Source organism: Notechis scutatus, chromosome 3 (assembly GCF_049901735.1).
Source record: "Notechis scutatus isolate UNSWTSFEM ecotype Mainland chromosome 3, rNotScu1.2, whole genome shotgun sequence".
Classification (NCBI taxonomy): domain Eukaryota; kingdom Metazoa; phylum Chordata; class Lepidosauria; order Squamata; family Elapidae; genus Notechis; species Notechis scutatus.
Genome location: NC_142011.1, coordinates 64348443 through 64366827, shown reverse-complemented (window position 1 = coordinate 64366827; position 18385 = coordinate 64348443). Strand labels below are relative to the sequence as shown.

The window sequence follows — 18385 nt, the reverse complement described above, 5'->3', positions numbered from 1 at the left end:
GGCTCCTCTCGCCGCCCAATCTGGCTCAGGGGCCGGGTTTTGCTCAGCCACCAGCTCGTCGGAAGGGCAATGGCCGGGTTGCTTTAATCCGGAGCTTGGCGGCGCGGGAGAAGCACCGGCGAAGGGCGAGTTGAGGTTAAACGAAGGGCCGGTCAGCTCGCGCCATAGATTGCACTCGGAGCGCTCGCGCGAAGTGATGCTATGTGCCAGCATCGTTGCTTTTGGGTAATCTGTAACGAGGCGTCTGTGCTTGTGGTGTAGACCTGGGCAAGAGCAACCCTGTACTAGTTCTGTGTGTGAGAGAGAGAGGCGGACTTGGTTTCTCACCTGCAGGGCATGGGTGTGTTTGGGCGGGTTTCCCAATTTCTTGGTGTTGCAGCTGATTAGCTGAGAGAAATCCCGGTCCCGCTATTCTCCCGAAAGGGGAAAAGTATCCTACCCGGCTGGATTGGAGGCGCTGAGTTTTAAATATTGGCGGAGCATCTGTTGTGATACCCGGTTAGCTACTATGTTGTTATGCCGGCTTGGTTCCTGAATGGTGAAAAGCTTTCGGTTTCTGCAGAAGGCTTCGTTTAATCGGTTTAAGGGAGTGAAGATAAAAGACGGCGGAGTAGGCAGTTCTGCTATTCGGGAAGGGTGAAACCTCCTTTTCGCTAATCGTGTTGCACCAACAGTGGGGTTTTTACATTGCTTGCATCCTTTTGTAGCCTGGTTAGTGAAGGTTGAGGAAGGAACCGGCAGGAAGGAAGCATCCAAATCCTACACCCACTCTTTTTTTCCCCCCTGAAAGGGAAAAAAAGTTTGATTGTTCTGTTTAAAAGGGAAAAAGAAAGAAAACCCATAGAACCTCTTTAAACTTTCTTCTGGCTGCAAACATCCAACTGAAATTATTTACTTGGGAAAATCCCAGATTTTTGGTACCCCGTTGTCTATAAACAGACTTTTAAATTGGGCATTAGTTGAATAGTTGTAGAAAGCAATAGTTAAGACACTGACTGCTGCATCCGTTTGGATTTTTAAATTTAGCAGGGGAAATTGTTTCTTTTTTGGTGGGTCTGACTAGACAGTTCTTGGGGTAAATCATCAGGAAATGAAGGGAAGCTGCTAGGTTGTTGAATTATGCAGAGTAAGCTGTGTGAAGTCCTGCCACTTAATAATGCAAGTTATATCTTACAGCGTGCATGTTTAGCTACTTGGTCTTCAGAATTGTGCCTCTCCGAGTACCGGTAATTGCAATTAGCTATCTGATGAAGAGAAATCATAACATGCTGGAATAGAGGGATGGCTACATAGTTCAATGAATCTCCTGCTAAGTTGTACTTTACATCATGAATAGCAAGTTACATTAAAAAAAAATAAACAGAATATTCTTCTAACGCAACTCTTCTTTAGAGTTGTTTGGGTTATTACACCAGTTAATGAATAGAGTTAAATCCAGACCATCTGGGTTTGACCAGAAAAGCTGATGCTACAATAAAGTAATTTGACTTTAAAATTTTATAGGACAGCTTGTTTAAATTGCAGTGGAACTAGTGCAACTGCTCTGTTTGAAGTCTATAAGGGTTACTGTGCTATGAAAATGAGTTACTTTCCAGTTCTCTTATGTTAATAATTCTGCAGCAAGTAGTTTAAAACCAATCGACCAATTTATCTTCTAGCTTTGAAACGCATTTCTTTGTAGTCACCTTTCTCTTGTAGCAGTGGCGAGTTTAAAGTATGAATTCATTCAGTAAAAGGCTGCTTCTAATTTATTTCCCATTTATTGACAGATTTCATTGCTCTACATTTTTCTATTTTGTGCACCCCTCAATATAAGATTTGGAAGGGTCCATCCTGAAGAGGCATGTTACACTATGCATGATGAGGTAGTAGAAATCTGAGAGCAGTGCAGCATTCTCTGAAGTCCTTGACAAATGTCACGTTATTCCTATGAAGAAGCTTCTCGAAGTCAACTTTTCCAACAGTGGGGCACTTTCTTGAATTCACAGATGTCTTTTAAAATCACTGTCAGTAACAGCAGCAACAGTGCTGAAATTCAGAGGAGCCCACCTGAACTCGCAGGTTTCTTTCCAAAAAGATCTAGCATCTTTGAGAGACTTCCTGTTCTCCAGAGAACACAGGAGACAAGATGCCCTAAAACTGTTAGAGAAGATTTCCAGCAGAAAGGTGAGTTTTTAAAAAAACATTCATCAGAAAATATTTCCTGTAAGATATATATTTTCTTTCCTTGTTTGTCAGGTTAATATTTGTTAACCAAGTCCGTGCACTTACCAGTACTTATGCAAATATCCTTTATCTTCTTACTAGAAGATCTTTTAGACCTGATATTTCATTCACTGTATGTAAATAATTGCAAGAATAGGGTTTGCAAAATACCATTGTGAAATGATTATCAGAGAAGAAGACCTTTTTTCTTTCATTTAATAATGTGAAACTGTCACTCTTTAATGGAGACTCTGTTGGTAGGTCTTTTTTAATGTTTTTATGCAAATATTATAATTAATACAACTAAATTTCCATTTGGAATGTGGCAGTTCTTTTACAATGTATCATCATTTTATACTGTTTTTATTGCAAAATGATAAACACCTTTATCATAAGTGTTCTTAATCAGAGCTTGTAAGCAGAATGGTATTTATGTTCTTTAGAAAAAGTTAACCTAAATGATGCAGACAACAAAAATAAGACTTGAGAATAGATTGTTCAGAATGAGCATTGATAAGATTTCTATCTAGTCAGCTGGGTCAAGATTAATCTAACATGCTAATTCAGTTGTTCTTCTGGATGTTGGAAATAAGTTTCATTAATTCAGCTTTTAATCTAAACTCCGTCATTGTTTTGCAGTCTAGAAACTTTAGTCAAGATTCTCTAGATAAGAAGAAGTATCCCACCTTAGCCATAATTCTAAACAAACCTAGGTTTAAGGTTTCATGACTTTCCTAGCTGTTCCCTATAGCAGAAAAAACAAGCAATGATCAAGCAACATAGGCAGTGTTTGAAAGCCAGAAATAACCTGCATTTATGCACATAGCAACTGAGAAAGTTCAATCAGTTTCTGGCACATTAGGTATCTTGAGATCTACTTCCTTCAAGAAGTATTGGTTGATTTCCCCCCTCCTTTGGTCGTGTTCAAAGTATTGGCCTGGAAATGCACAATTTTGCTATGTGCCTTTATTATTAATTCACTCTTGTCTCCTTTAATCTCAGAATTCTCAAAAATAACCAGCATTATAAATATTGTGAATAATGCATTATTTTCAGTGAATCGGTGCTCTTTGAAATCCTTTAACAAAAAAAGCAAGAAAATCCGAGACATCAGTTTTCTTTTTGTGACAACTTTCAATAGATCTTATTGCTAAGACCCAAATCTACATAATTTAGCCTTTGATTTTCAACACATGCCCATGGAAACGTAAAAGGAGAACCATAAGAGCAATATCCATTGCCTGTTATTGTTCTGGAGTAGTTAATTGTTTGTTTCTGTGACAGCAGATTGCCATCCTGATTGTGCGTTTCTCTAGGCGTCTTTAAAAACAATCAACTATTCAGCATGTCTGAATTTGCACTGATGATATTACCTAGTTTGGATAATGAAATGTCTGCTAGAAAACAACCAAGTTGAGAGACCACCAAGGACTTCCTCATATCAGAGTTTACAGTAAATTCAGTAGAACAACTCTTCTTTTCCCCTTCTCTGAGCTCCTCATTATTCCACTAGATAATAGTTTGCAAGTTATATTAATGGGGCAGTGGGAAAGATTGATGTACCCATTCTTTTTTTTTCCTCCCACTTGATCTTTGCATGTCTTTCTTCTTTCTTTTAATTGCTGCTTCTTCTCGTAATGAAAAAGTCCCGAATGTTATCGTTCTAATGGTACAGTCGCTAAGTTGCTAAATTCCAAATTGGGAGCAAAAATAAAAAAAAAAGGAAAAGTCTTCAATGTGTTTTCTAAATGTTACTGTATGAGCCTTAGATCATATATTTTATCTGCTGAAAAGAAGGCTAACACATAGTTCAGTAGAAGATAATATCTAGCAATTAAAAAATAAAAGATATTTTTGAAGGGATGCAGCAGTAGCATATGGTCTCAAAAATCTTAATTTGGGCAATCCTGTTTTTTTAAATATATTCCTTGCAATATTCTTAATGGTGAATTACTAGTCCAAAAGATGTGGGAGATTTAAAGGATATTGTATAGACAATTTAGTTGGTTGCTAAAATGTATTTTGCTTCCTTTATACTACTTAGTGCTTTTGTATTGAGTTGAGTGTAGCTGTGATGATAACTTTTAATGTCTTGGATGAGGAAACTTTTAGTACTTTTTCTGGGTAGCAGATGATCATTTAGTTTTTGTTATGATTTTCCTTTTAATTTAAGATTGCATCTATTTGTTTCCTTTTTATTAAAAAGTAAATTCATCAGCTTCTTAGTTGCCAGTTTTCTCTCTGGCTTTTTTGCCTAAGGACATACGATGTCTTGGAGGGAGTTAAAGAATGAATTAAAGTAATTAATAGTCTGATGTAATTAAGAAGAAAAGGGTTATTTCTTTAAAATTGAGGATAGGTGCCCTGGCAGCCCTTTTTTCTGTTTTTTTAATGCTCAAACTGAAGATATCTTTGGTTACATTTAGTTGCCCCTACATTAAAATATTTATTTCTTTAAAAGATTTGTAAGGCCAACCATCTTAAAACACTGCTTTGGACAGCCATATATGTAGTAGTGTTTTGTTTTGTTTTTTGCTTACCCCACCATGGATTTGGTATGGATGCAGTTTGATACAATTTGATGCACCTCACCAACCATTCACAAATTAATCCTGTCTCTCAGGGGTGGGATTAGGCCAGCAGAGATTGGCCAGTTTAGGCTCATGCAAGCACACGCCCTCTCCTCTGGTCTCAGGATATGTTTGTGGGCTTTTCTGCTTGGGCAACAATACAAATTATTTTAGATTGAATACTCTCCCAGTCCAGTCAAATCTCTGAGCTGATCCAGGTTTGATGACCTGGATCAGTCTGAAAAGCATCTGACCAACAGTGGTGGTGGTGGCAGCAGTGGATGGGAGTGGTACAATGAAGAAGGAGAAAGCAAGAGCTGATATCAACAATTAGTTGGGTTGCATTTGGAGTCAAGACCTCACCATCTTTTGTGGTAATGAGCTCTTTAGCTTAATTATGCACTGTGTGAAGACATATTTTCTTTTGCTTATTTAAATCTTTTCTAAACCAACTTCTTTGGATCACCATTGATTTTGTGTTGGAGAACTCCCCCCCCCATATTTCTCCATGTCATGCATGATTGATAACATTTCCTTATATGTCTTTTTATAAACTAAACATTCTCAGTTACTTTAGCATTCTCCTATAGGCAAGTGGTGGTGGCAGCAGTGGTACAATGAAGAAGGAGAGAGCAAGAGCTGATACCAAGAATTGAATGAATTGATTTCCCTCAATTCATTTTCACTGCCTTTTCTTACATTTTTTTCTAGCTCTATTATAACCTTTTTCAAATATGGCCACCAAAACTATACAGTTTTGCAAACTCTGACATGCCATAGATCTGCTTAAGGTCGGTGCAGAGTTGACAGCTTTATTTTCAATTCCTTTCCTAAGGATCTCTTTGACTGAATTGGCTGCTGTATACTGATTCAGCCATTTCACTGAGTTATTCATTATGACCCGAGATCTGTTTTCTAAATAGTTAGGAGCACTCAAACCACCATCAGTATATGCGTGAGGTTAGAAGGGTTTGCCTCACTGTACGTCGCTTTACACATATCTGGTGCTGTAAAAGTTGATCTGCCATATTATTATATGAGATCAATGGTGATAATTACTCTTATTTTTCAAAATTCTTCCTATAGCATATAGGAAAACACAGTTTCAGTTAGCCAAGTAAACCTTTTGCATTATTGTTGGGATCCATACTTGTAAGAATGTCCAGTTTAATCCTTGTAGGCAATTCGGAGACTGGGGCAGTTCAAAGAAGTGTAGGTGTATTATGCACACAGAGTTAGTTGTGGATAGGAGTTACATTACTTAAATAGTCAGTTTGGTCTAGTCAGTGGCTAAGGCTAGAAAGCATGAAACTCGGTGTTCAATTCCTGTCTTAACCATGAAAGTCAGCTGGATGAACTTGGACCAGACATTCCCTCTCAGCCCAACTCACCTGACAGAGATATTGTTGTGGGGAAAATAAAGGAAGATGTGTTGGATATGTTCACCAACTTGAATGTTATTTGTAAAAATAATAAAAGTGGGATATAAATAAATGATAGAGCTGTTTGATTTTTTCAGTTGTATAAATTTAAGATTTGCTCTTGGTTATAACCTATTCCTAGTCTAAATTATTGTGCTATCTAGCAAATATCTGTACAATTGATTTATATTGATTTGATTTATTTGACTAATTCTACACATTCCTAGTACTTTGTGTGTTCTGTCATGGTCTTAACAAGATCCTGCAAAACAAAGTAGACCATATAGTAGCTATGAGAACTCTGGCCAGGTGACCAGGTTCAACTCAATAAGGTACTTATTTATCCAACCTTTTCTTGGTTTGCTTGCAATTTCATTTGGAATTGGGAATAGTTTTAGTATTTTAACAACATACTGAACTATGCTGGTTGTTTTACCATTTTAATTTAGATAGGCAGAAAGAGAAGCATATAGCTGCGTGTATATGAATCTGTGTGCCACTTAAAATAAATATTAAATAAATCAATGTAAACCATATGATTTGACTTTGTGTGTAGATTTTTTAAAATCTAAATTGTGAAGGAATGGTCCACAATAGGATTGGGAGAAATCCTTATCAAAATTGCTTCTCTTTTTCACTTTTCAGAGGAAGAAAGAGCTTATGTTTTTTTAATCTGAATTTCAAATATGGAAAACCTTAATTTTGGTTGGGATTTTATGCCACCTTTGTCATACTTCTATCGTGGCTGCATCAATTTAAGTTAAAAAAAATGCATAAGAGAGAGTGGGTTGCTTGAGGTGAGGTCATGTTCATAGATGAGGTCATGTTTAAATTGGACAAATCCCAAATCTTGCACTTTCTGCCGTTACATTCACTGTTGCTAGGATAGGAGAAGTTACAGAGAGAGCTTATTGCTTGCAAAATTACACTGTGGATTTCAAAATATTAAGATCAGGCTGCAAATATATCTAGCACTACAGATTGCCCACTCTGACTTCTGTTTTTAAATACTTGGTTACTTAAAATCATAAGAAGATAAATACTGTTGTAGCAATACATGGACAATTCTTCATTGATTTTCTTTCCAAGCTTCTCCAGAAACATATGGTTTCTGAATGAATTATAGCGATGGATGGTTTCTAACAATTGTTTGTCTTAAAAGATAGTATGACAGAAGAAGAATTGTTTATAGCTTTTATTTTTTGCAAGTTATCTTTCTACATGCATAGACACTCTGGGGGACCATTTGGGCAAGTATTCCATTGTATGATAGTACATTGTGGTGGAATGCTGGAAGGAAGATGCTATATTTGAATGCTTTCTTGAGAATTTGTTATTGTAATAGGAACACTTTGATTTTGGGCTGTGAATAGTAGGGAGCCGTGGTGGCACAGTGGTTAGAATGCAGCATTGCAGGCTAATTCTGCCAATTGCCAGCAGTTTGATTCTCACCAGCTCAAGGTTTACTCAGCCTTCCATTATTTCAAAGTTGATAAAATGAGGAGCCAGATTGTTGGCGGCAATATGCTGACTCTGTAAGAGGGCTGTAAAGCACTATGAAGCGGTATATATGTCTAATTGCTATTGCCATGTCCACTAAAGAGCAATCTAAAAAGACATTTGTCAAATGATATTTGTAGAATACTTGTGGGAGAGAAAGGCAGAGTCACGTAATATTAATTAAATTAGAAAAGGTTTTTTATGAAGAATTAATTATTCCTCCTGTACTATGAGCACCAAAATAACCATATTATAAAAGGAGGAAGTGAGGTTTTTGGTAACCAGTGTGCAAACATTTAATTGAAGCTTTATATTATCTGAAAGTTGCTACAACAGAGGACGTAATAATAGAAAAAATTATATATTGCAACTTTAGAGAATTCAGGATCCTCAAAATCCAATATGAAAAGATACAAGTAGTAATATTGTTCAGAGCATTCTAGAGAGACACTTCACTGATAGGTTAATGGGAGCATAGGACTTCTCCCAGTGCATAAAAGTAGCATCTTATCTACAAAGTGTTGGAAGGTTTTTGAAGAGCATTTCCAGTTGTCTCCATGCAGAAAATCAGAGACAAGCAATTTTAGAAGAGAAAGAACTGCTCACTCATGATCATACACCATACAAAACGCCAATTTCAAATGTTTTGCACAATCTCCATAAGTAGCAATTATAGCCACCTTGATATATGAACAAAAGTCCAAATCAACACTTTAGCAAAATCTAAAAACAAACCAAAATGGCGGAAAAGGGTGGGTATGCACTCCATAATTTTTCATCAGGCAAATTATTCTAAAACTTGCATGGTGGAACAAAAGTAAAGAAGTCTGAAGTTAAGCCAGATCTTTTAGCAATTAAAAAAAAATCTCAGAACCAAGATTGAAGGGTGAACACTATAGTTAGTGATGGCATTATTCATATTAATTAACCCAAATGTTTAGGGACAAAGGCAAATTATTATTTCTTTCAATAACTCATATACAAAGGCCAGTAGTCCCTGGTCTCCTGCCTTGAGAGAACTTACTGGACTGTTAAAAGACCAAGTGATAGATAGATAGATAGATTTAGATAGATAGATAGATAGATAGATAGATAGATAGATAGATAGATAGACAGACAGACAGACAGACAGACAGACAGACAGACAGACAGACAGATTTGAATACTTGAATACATTTGCATTAAAAAGATTAAGAAAAATAACTATTTGAAAATAGTAAATTTTTTCTATTCATAGCATAAATGTAAAAGTCCAAGTTCATTGTATTTAAATTCTGTTCCAATTCTACCTTTATGTTGGATTTGATAACTTTTGCAAAGTAGTTGCCAAGTTTTCTCAAACTCCTGCATATTCTGTCTGAATACTTTCTTATTTGCACAATACACACTTCACTACTAACTTGGGAATAGATTTCCCTCCTTTTTCTGTGGTTTAATTTGTGTTTTATTAAATGATTATTCATCACTGATGATTACTGGGAAATATGCTGCTGTACGAAATACTGTAATCCAATTTATGCCATCTCAGTTTTCATGTGGTTTTTTTTATTTATGAATTCCAAGAGCTTATTCAAACCATTGCAAAGTAATGAAGCAAAGCCTATCTGGCCAATCGGTGCATTAACATAAATATTACAAAGCTTGATGTTGCTGGCTGATTTTGATTAGTTTTTCTTCTGCTATGCTTGAATGGGGCTTTGATGGGTTTATGCAATTTCTTAACCAAAAAAAAGTAATATAATAAGTCTCAATTATTAATATACTTCAAGAGTTGAGCAAATGATTTTCAGATTCCAGGACCTTCTAGATAGTGACGGATGTCAGGATAGCAGCAAGAAGAGAATTGATGCAAAAAGCAAAATAATTTAATTGTGTGTTTTTGCATGTTTACTTTGGGGGAAAATCCCCCTAAATAGATATCAGCAAATACTGTAAAACTAACTTTTTAATGCACATTTCAGTTGCTGTTATTTTAAGCCCTTAAGGGGTTGAATATTTAGTTTATTCTGGAACTTTGCTGCACTACATGAAATGTGACACCTGGGACTTAGTATTTTAATACTTAGATGAAATATGTATAATAGTAGATGATGTATTTTGCCTGCCTTCCAGATCTGAAGAGGTTAGACATTCTGACTAAGGTACTTGGTATCCAAAGTGTAAACCAATGCTTAACTTTCCAAAAAAATAATAATCTTTCAGTAATCAAATAATTTTACAAGTGAGTGCATATGCAAGAATAATATATGCTACAGAACTGGAGCCAAGTACTTTCCCGGCAACTGGTGTAAGGCCTGAATTTCATTGCCAATATGTGTCAGTGATTCATTGCTATTCTATGAAGTATTCCACTGAAAGGTTAAAAATTAAAGCCACCAACTTGTGGGTGATAAAAATAACAGCGTTAAATGGTTCATAGAAGTGAAATTGAATAGTATCCATCACCAAGCCGCACTCTGTTTTAGATTTCTTTAAATAAAATGCCACCATAAATATCTTGCTTTTGTTTAACAACATTTTTGTTTTTGGAGAGTGTGACGAAGCTGCCAAATAAGAAATGAAATGATTCTTTAGGTAGATGTGCTCTTAGAACTTAATGCCTACTGTTGACCGGGCTTCTTTATAATATATTTAAGTAATCGTAGGAATGTGGAATTCCTAGAGCAAAGTGCTTAAATGTGTTGTTTCAGATACCTAAGAGCAGGTTTATGAAACACTACAGGATAGTTGTCTGGGAAGGTGGAGCCTCACATTTCAGAGCTATGAGTCTAAAAATAGCACAGGAGGGCAATACAGTATGTTAAAATGTTAAAAAGCAAAACATATCCTGATATTTGCTTAAAACACCTAATGCTTTTGGAAAGTAGTTTCCTGCATGTAGAGGAGAAACTGCACAATTTTTAAATTGTTTTCTTGAGTTTTAGTCTCCTCCGCTATCCTATTTATTGAGCAGCTGGGTTTAATTTATTCTGACTTGCACACCGAGGGTAGGCATTTTTAAGACTGATAAAATTTGCTGTTTCCTGGAATTGTCTTATATTGGTGAGTAAATCCAAAATAGTATTGGAGTGGTGCTTGAAGAAGGCTCCTGATGAACTAGACCACCCAACTACTTTTCCTATTTGTTTTTAGTAAGCCTTGACTCATTCTGTCCAAGCAGTTGAGTCTGAGTGAATTGTTGAGCTAATGTGAATTGCAATGGGGAAAAAAAGAATGAATTGATTTATTGTTCCATGTTATCTCAGAAGCTTTATCTACTCTAAGACACCCTATCTCAATCTAACGGTTTCTAAATTCTTGGGACTGCAACCCTCAGAATCCCCATCTTTCATGCTTTGTTCACACTGGCTGGGGATTCTGGGTGTTAGAGTATCAACACATCTGGAAAGTGTCAGGTTAGCAGACTTTGCTGTAGGGGATGTATCATATACTCAGGATTGATAGAGCCGCTTCTATTTTAAATCAAAGGAAGGTATTTTTTTTCAAAGAGGAGAACTTGTCTGAAGTTTTTATGAAACGCTCATCCCAGTTGGACTCAAGGAACAGAGGCAACAATTTTATTCGGATCAATCTTCTTTTGTTCCTCCTGAGTTAAAAATATGGTGACATTGAAGGTGGGGGGAATGATACAGTGGAGATTTGTGGTCACCTCTGCCTTCAGATGGTATCTTTAGGTTCTTTGTATTATTTCAACAACAGTAGCAAAATGCTAGAAACACTGTTCTAATGAAATCTGCAGTAGGAAGGGGGTACATATTAAAAGCTTTTTAAACCTCGACATAATAGTATGATATTGATGGTTACACAGTCAACCAGATGTTTAGACTGGATTTGGCATTTTTGTCTAACCTTCAAGTCCTTCCCAAGGACGTGGGATAGGCAGATGTTGTTGTTTAGTAATATTAACTATATCATTGCAGAACGTAAGCTGTTCCAAGTAAAGATGACTTTTGTAATTGACTGATGTTGACTTTATCAATGCCAGTGGTGTTCAAATGGTGCTCTGAATATTTTGAAATTGCATCGTAGACACCTATTTACTATTGGTACTATCTTTGCTTTCTTTTGCCTTCTACTTCTATTTTCAAGTCTTTATATTTTATGATTTTTCTCCAGTTCTTCTATTCTGCTGTCTCCAATTATTTCATTCCTACTAGCCAAACTTTATTATTATGATTCTTCATACAGCCAGCCAGATGTTTAAACTAGATTTTGAATTTCTACCTATCGAGTCCCCCCTAAGGACCTGGGATAGACAGAGGTTGTTGTTTAATATTAATATTATTTAATACATTATCACTGCCTCTTGGTGTTTAAATTGAAAGCCGAAATGGAATTCTTTATTGAGAATCTTTTTTTTTTTAATCTGAACAACATTGTAATATAGTTCATCCTAGTTGTGTTCTTATCTTCTGTGGTTACAAAGAAGGCAATGCAGATGTTACAAAGACAACATGTTACCTTAGTTTATCATGTTTTTGAAGCTTTTCAATCAATTAGGCTGCATATTTTACAGGTTGATACACTGTAGGGAGCCTTCCCTTCTTAATAAGACAGTATCACATGACATGAATTTCCTGTTTTGTTGTATAATAAATATTGCATACAGCTGATACATGAGGCCATAATAGCAATTTTTTCTATGTCTTATTGAGGAATTCTTTTTACTAAGTTAAAAAGTTAAATACAAAACAATGTAATGAAAGAGAAAAGAAAAAAGATAAGCAAAAAAGAAAACAGAATGATACTTAAGGAAGCAACTACCCTTCATAGCTGTTATAAACATATTTAAAACTGTTTCTGCTCCCAGTATTTTTTCTTTATTAATAAATAAATCCAGAAATCATCCAGTCTATTTTTATCCACTTTCATCTTCTCAAAACATCTCTACTGGCTTGGAAATTTGGGAATTGCAGTTGAGTTCAGAGGGCACCAGACTGGGGAAACTGGGCTTAGTAAATGAACTAAATATTTTATAATATTTATGGGAATAAGAGTCTGGACATTTTTAAAAATACATTTCTAAGCATGTGTAAATAAATTATATAGACACATACACATATACTGCCATATTTAAATCTGTGTCTACTTCTTATTCCTGACAAGAAATCCTTTATTCCTTTTGTTCTGACATGCATACTGTGCCCAAATACATTTGAATGAAGAACATACAACACTATTTCAGCAATCAGTGTAGCATGTTCATCAGATTTTTAAAAACATTTTCAAGCAGAATTTCACAGGTTTTGTCCATTTTTCTTGGAATTATTTTGTATTTTATGCAATATAGTAATTTATTTCAGGTTTTGGGAACAAATAGGATAAAAATAAGTTTTTCTCGCGCCACTGATTACACTGACTGTCTGTTTCCCTTCCTCAACTAATATGGTTTCTCCTCGCCAAAACTTGATTTCCCCCCCTTCTCTTAATGGCAAAAATTCTGTTCTGTTTCTGATTGCTCAGTGATTGTTACAATGACTTTTTTAGCATGCCACTAAGATCACAGCCTGCAATTTACTTCTATGTTTTCTTTCTGTGGGAAGACCAAAAAGCTAACTTGCAAATAGCCTCTTTAGAAGTTCAGTTAGTCACACATTTTTAAGACATTCCAAAAACCCTACTAAGCTCCTTCTGAACTCATTCGGTTGACTACTAACTGAATCAAACATTTAAAAGCTCTCTTTTCAGTTTAGATTTCACGTGTTGGTCTTTAGGGAAATGGGTTTTTCGTTTTATTTAAATACATTTTTATTTTATAGATTTGCATTACTTTGTGTAATTGATACCTGGCAGTGCCTTTCCTATTTCTTATATATTTAATAAAATAAGTTCATTCAGACACATACCAGAGTGTCTCTAAAACAGTTTTAATAAATATGTGCAGGACAATTTAGGAAAGACAACTTATTTTTGATATTTTTTTTCATAAAGGAAACCTTCCTGATGAGGTTATAATATATAGATTGTTATAAATTTGTGAGAGGTTATGCATATGATTTTGTTTCTGAATACAAAATGTATTAGAAATAAAGTTCCTATAAAGAGAGGTCAGAAATACATATAAATATAAACAAATGAGCCTCAGGAGACCTCTTATAATTAAGATGTTATCCTCTAGGACAGGGGTCGCCAACCTTTTGGACCTCAGGGGCCACTCATAATTTTAAATCCCGCGGACCAGAGACCCTGGGAAAATCCCCCAAAAAGTCTGCAGGAAAATTCCCCACCCCATTTTCCTACCAATCAGTCATTCTTTACTTGGGATCACAGGATACCATCTCCAGCTCCATTCTCAGGGAGAGAGAGAGAGAGAGATTTTTGGCTTCATGCAAAGAAAGCAGCAGAAGCAGCAGAAGTCTTTCTTTCTCTCCCCCAAACACTGCCAGAAATGAGTCTTTGTGAGACTTGTCATGCCAGTGCAGCCTCTTGGAAAAGGATGACTTGCAGTGTCCCAAAGACTCATTTCTGGTGGAGTTTGGGGGAGAGAAAGAAAGACTTTTGCTGCTTTCCTTGCATGCAGCCAAAAGCAGCAGAAGAAAGAAGCCCGGTGGCCAGGCAAGGCATGTGGGGAAAGTTCCACCCCCACCCTTTCCCCCCTCCCCTCATTACAAATACTTGTTCGCAATGCAAGCGATGCAAGCCTTGTGTTCCTGTGCAGCCTGGATTAATTGCTTTGGGGGGTGATTTGGAGATGACATTTCTCTGCAGACCACCAAAATTTTCTCATGAACCACCAGTGGTCCCTGGCCCACTGGTTGACAACCATTGCTCTAGGATATATTCTTATATATTCTTGAGAGTCATTTCTTTGAATAAGGGTATGGGTATAATATGGGTGTATAAATATATGTGAGAGAGAAAAATTCAGAAAATAATTAAGTGTTCAATACAGTAAATCAGTGGTTCTCAACCTTTTCTTCACTACAGAGGCCTTTTAAATACCTTTTGTGGCCCCGAACCATGGCCACGCACTTCCAAGACCTAACTCAAGATGTAAATCATAACATTTGTTCAAGTCTTTGCAGTCCCTCTGTGATGACATCGTCGCCGCTCCCCCCCCCAGGAATCTGTGGACCACAGGTTGAGAACCACCGCAGTAATCCATTAATAAAAATAATGATGATGCCCAGACAGGAGTAAATCAACCAGTAAACATATGCAGGATTAAACCCAGGTTTCTCTTACAACAGTTAACAATCACGCACAATGTATAGCTCTCTAAATGTTTGTAGAGACTCACTTAGAAAGAAGAAAGCATTCATCTTTTCTCTGTGATCTAAATTATTAGTTAGCTGGTGTGTTGTTAATTCAGAAGGCAAGCAGAAGGCATTCTAACGTACACCTGAGACTGTTTCATCATGCCTCATTACAGAGCCATAGGCCAAATTGCAATGGAATGTTATTCAGCTTTCTTTCCAGAACATTGTCAAGAAGAAAATTGCCCTGTGCAGAATGAAAAGGAGTCTAAAGGAGTCAAGTACAATCATGTAAAAGGCTTACTACAAAAATACAGTCATGTAAAAGGCTTAAGGAGGATAATTTTTCATTGATGAGAAACTTTACTGTTGTTTCTGCAAATCCAGGTCAAGGATTTACTGCTTTGTCTCTAAGGTGGCCCTCTCAAAGCATCAAGAACTAGTATGAGGGACCATAGTAATTTAAGCTACATTTATGGGTTTCTTCCAAGAAGCAGTCATATCAAATAGGACTAATGACCAAATATTTTTCTGTAAAGGTCCTTGGGTGATATTCAGCATAGCTCTTTAAAAATATTTATTAACTTCATAATACTATGAATATTATATATTGTTTCAATCTGTATAGATTCTAGCAGACACACAGGGAAGCCTTACTCCCAAATCCTAGCTCACATAAAAGCAACAACTAGGTGATCATCAACAAAACTCACTATGGACAGAAAAGCTGTTGAAAAAAAATATTTTGAGGACTTTCTGAAACACAAATGAGCTGAAGCCAAATATAGAGCATTCTATCATGTGGGAGCTACCGTGGAGAAGCTGGCCTTTGGCTCTCACCTTGTTAACTTCTCAAGGAATATTATTTAGATATTCAGATTGGACTAGCAGAATCATGCTCAGTAAATTGGTCCACAAGATTCTTTGGATTAGAAGAAGGTGATTCACTCCTTGCCCCAAAACAGCCTTTGTAATTGCCTCTTCCTCATATTTTCTTCTGCCCATCACAGTGTCTATATGAACCCTGGGAGGCTTACTTGTAGTCATGCATGTCTTGGTCACTTTTTGGATTATTGCAATGTATTCCACCCTGGGGTTACCCTTGAAAATCATCCAGAAATTAAACTGGTCCAGAATGTGGTGGTACATACAGTTTTGAGCTTTCCCCTTGGGTTGCCCATATTAGATCATTGCTGCATGAGCCACACTGGCTTCCTTTTTTTTTCTGGGATGAATTCAAAGTCCCAATTATCATCTTTAAAGTCCTGCATGGCAGGGGACCAGCTTCTTCCTGACAATATCTCAGGATAGATTGGATGCATTCCAGATCCCTTCCTTTAAAATGTCTCATAGCAGGAGCTAGGAAGCACCTTTTCCATTGGGGTCCTTGCCCTGTGGAAGATCTTCCCATGTATTCTGGCAAGCCCTTGATCTAGCCTTTTGGAAAGCCTTAAAAAGCTAGCTCTTCTCTCAAGGGCTGGGGTAAGATGAAGTTGGATCCCAGTGATTTGTGTTTCTAATTGTTAGTGGGTTAGGACCATTCATTAGAGCCCTAGGGATTGTTTTTAGATGTCTTGGAATTTGATTTTATTGTTTCCTTTTGTTTTATTATGGCTTTATGAGTTGTCCAGAGTTGTGATACATAAGATAGGCAGCCATACAAAGTCTTACAAATAAATAAATACAGCTGAGCAAGTACACCTGAAAAAAAAAAGTTAATCTGTCCCTCATTTACCATATGTGGAATCCTTAGAGAAAAGCTCCCATGAGCTAGTAAAAGGGAGTATTTTGCAACAGATTCAAACCAGAGGTTCTAGTTACGTCTGGCAGAGAAGTATACTGTACATCGGTTCAATCCAGTTGGGAAAATTACACTTTATCAGTTTCAGAATAGACAGAAAACTTCAAAAACCAAATTGCATGAACTTTACAGTTACAGGTAACCTTTGTTTAGTGACCATAATTGAACCAGCAGCTCAGTTGTTAGGTAAAGCAGTCCCTAAATGAAACTGCAAACTGTCTTTATGATCCTCCTTCAGCTTTCCTTTGCTTTATAGACCTGCAAAGATTGTAAATATGATTGATTGTAAAATTATTTTCTCATCACCATCATAACTGCAAATGGTCACTAAGTAAGTCAGTTGCTAAACAAGATCTACCTTTACATTTTTATTACAAGCTATGGAGGATATGTTCATATACCACACCAAATTTGGGTTGTTTTCAGGCATGGCTTGTCCCAGATGGAGTGATGTGGCAAGCACAGATACCCTCTTTGGAACTTAAAATAGCAGGATGTTTACAGAACATACCTGGGCACAACTAATTTACTGAGATACTCACAATAAACCTATAAAATGATTTCATTTTATGGTTTATCAGGTGAACCATAAGCTTAAGTATCCATTATGGGCAATAATTTTCTATTAAAAAATTCAGAAGGAATGTATGGGCAAGTTCAATAAAAGTTTCTTACAGCTTTGTTCATCCAAATGTTAACTTTACATGTGGTTTGTTGAATGCCTTAATAAATAAATTAAACCCTAATTTAATTGGGGTTTGAGGAAAAAAGTGTGTTATTGTGCAACTGCTACATATTTTATTCATATTTTGGATTTTTAAGTTAACAAACAACCAGCTCTCTAATATACTGAATTTAAATAGTTATTTGATTATGATAATTATCTGTCATTAATTTGATATTACTCTTAGCAACCACACAGATTTTCTCCAGGGTTATGCACCCCCAAGGTCTTGCAATGATGCATGTTCACCCATCCTCATTATAATTAAATCCATCCACTATGTTCCTTTTCTCTCTTTCCCATATTATAGACTTCTCAAGAGAGCTATACCTTCATATAATGTGTCCAAACTATAGTAATTTAACCCATCGCTAAAAAAAAATCTAAAAAACCACCCCCCCCCCCCCCCCCCCCCCCCCCCCCCCAAAACAAAAAAAAAAAAAAAAAACAAAAAAAAAACAAAACAAACCCCAAAAACAAAAAAAAAAAACACAAACCCCCCCCCCCCCCCCCCCCCCCCCCCCCCCCCCCCCCCCCCCCCCCCCCAACCCCCCCCCCCCCCCCCCCCCCCCCCCCCACCCCCCCCCCCCCCCCCCCCCCCCCCCCCCCCCCCCCCCCCCCCCCCCCCCCCCCCCCCCCCCCCCCCCCCCCCCCCCCCCCCCCTAATCATTTGTGTTTCTAATAAGGACTCTGGATTGTATGTTCATTATTCATGTATTTGCTTCTTTGTGTCTCTATAATATTATCAGGAGTCTTCTCCAACATTGAAGTGTCAATATTCTTTATTTTGATTTTTCAACATCCAACTTTTACTTTCTGTTGTCACAGAAAAAACTGTGGCTTGCAGGATTATGATCTTTGTACATTTAATACAGCTGCTTAGATCCCTTTATAGAATTATAGCAGCAAAAAACTATATAGTTTTCAAGCCAATATTGCAGACTTACCCCATCTTCTATTATCAGACA

General features: G+C 36.8%; 1 protein-coding gene across 4 annotated transcripts in view; it reads left to right on the top strand.

Annotated features, from left to right (window-relative positions):
- Positions 1-33: 33 nt before the first annotated feature.
- The window catches only part of GLIS1 (GLIS family zinc finger 1), a 219282-nt gene continuing 200930 nt past the window's right edge, over positions 34-18385 (top strand). Inside the window, exons 1-2 of one of the 4 annotated variants that reach the window (XM_087960296.1) lie at positions 34-225; positions 1770-2166. In XM_087960296.1, the coding sequence (XP_087816422.1) occupies positions 1914-2166 (253 nt within the window). In that variant the 5' untranslated portion in view covers positions 34-225; positions 1770-1913. The other 3 variants (XM_087960295.1, XM_087960293.1, XM_087960294.1) reach the window with 3 other exon arrangements.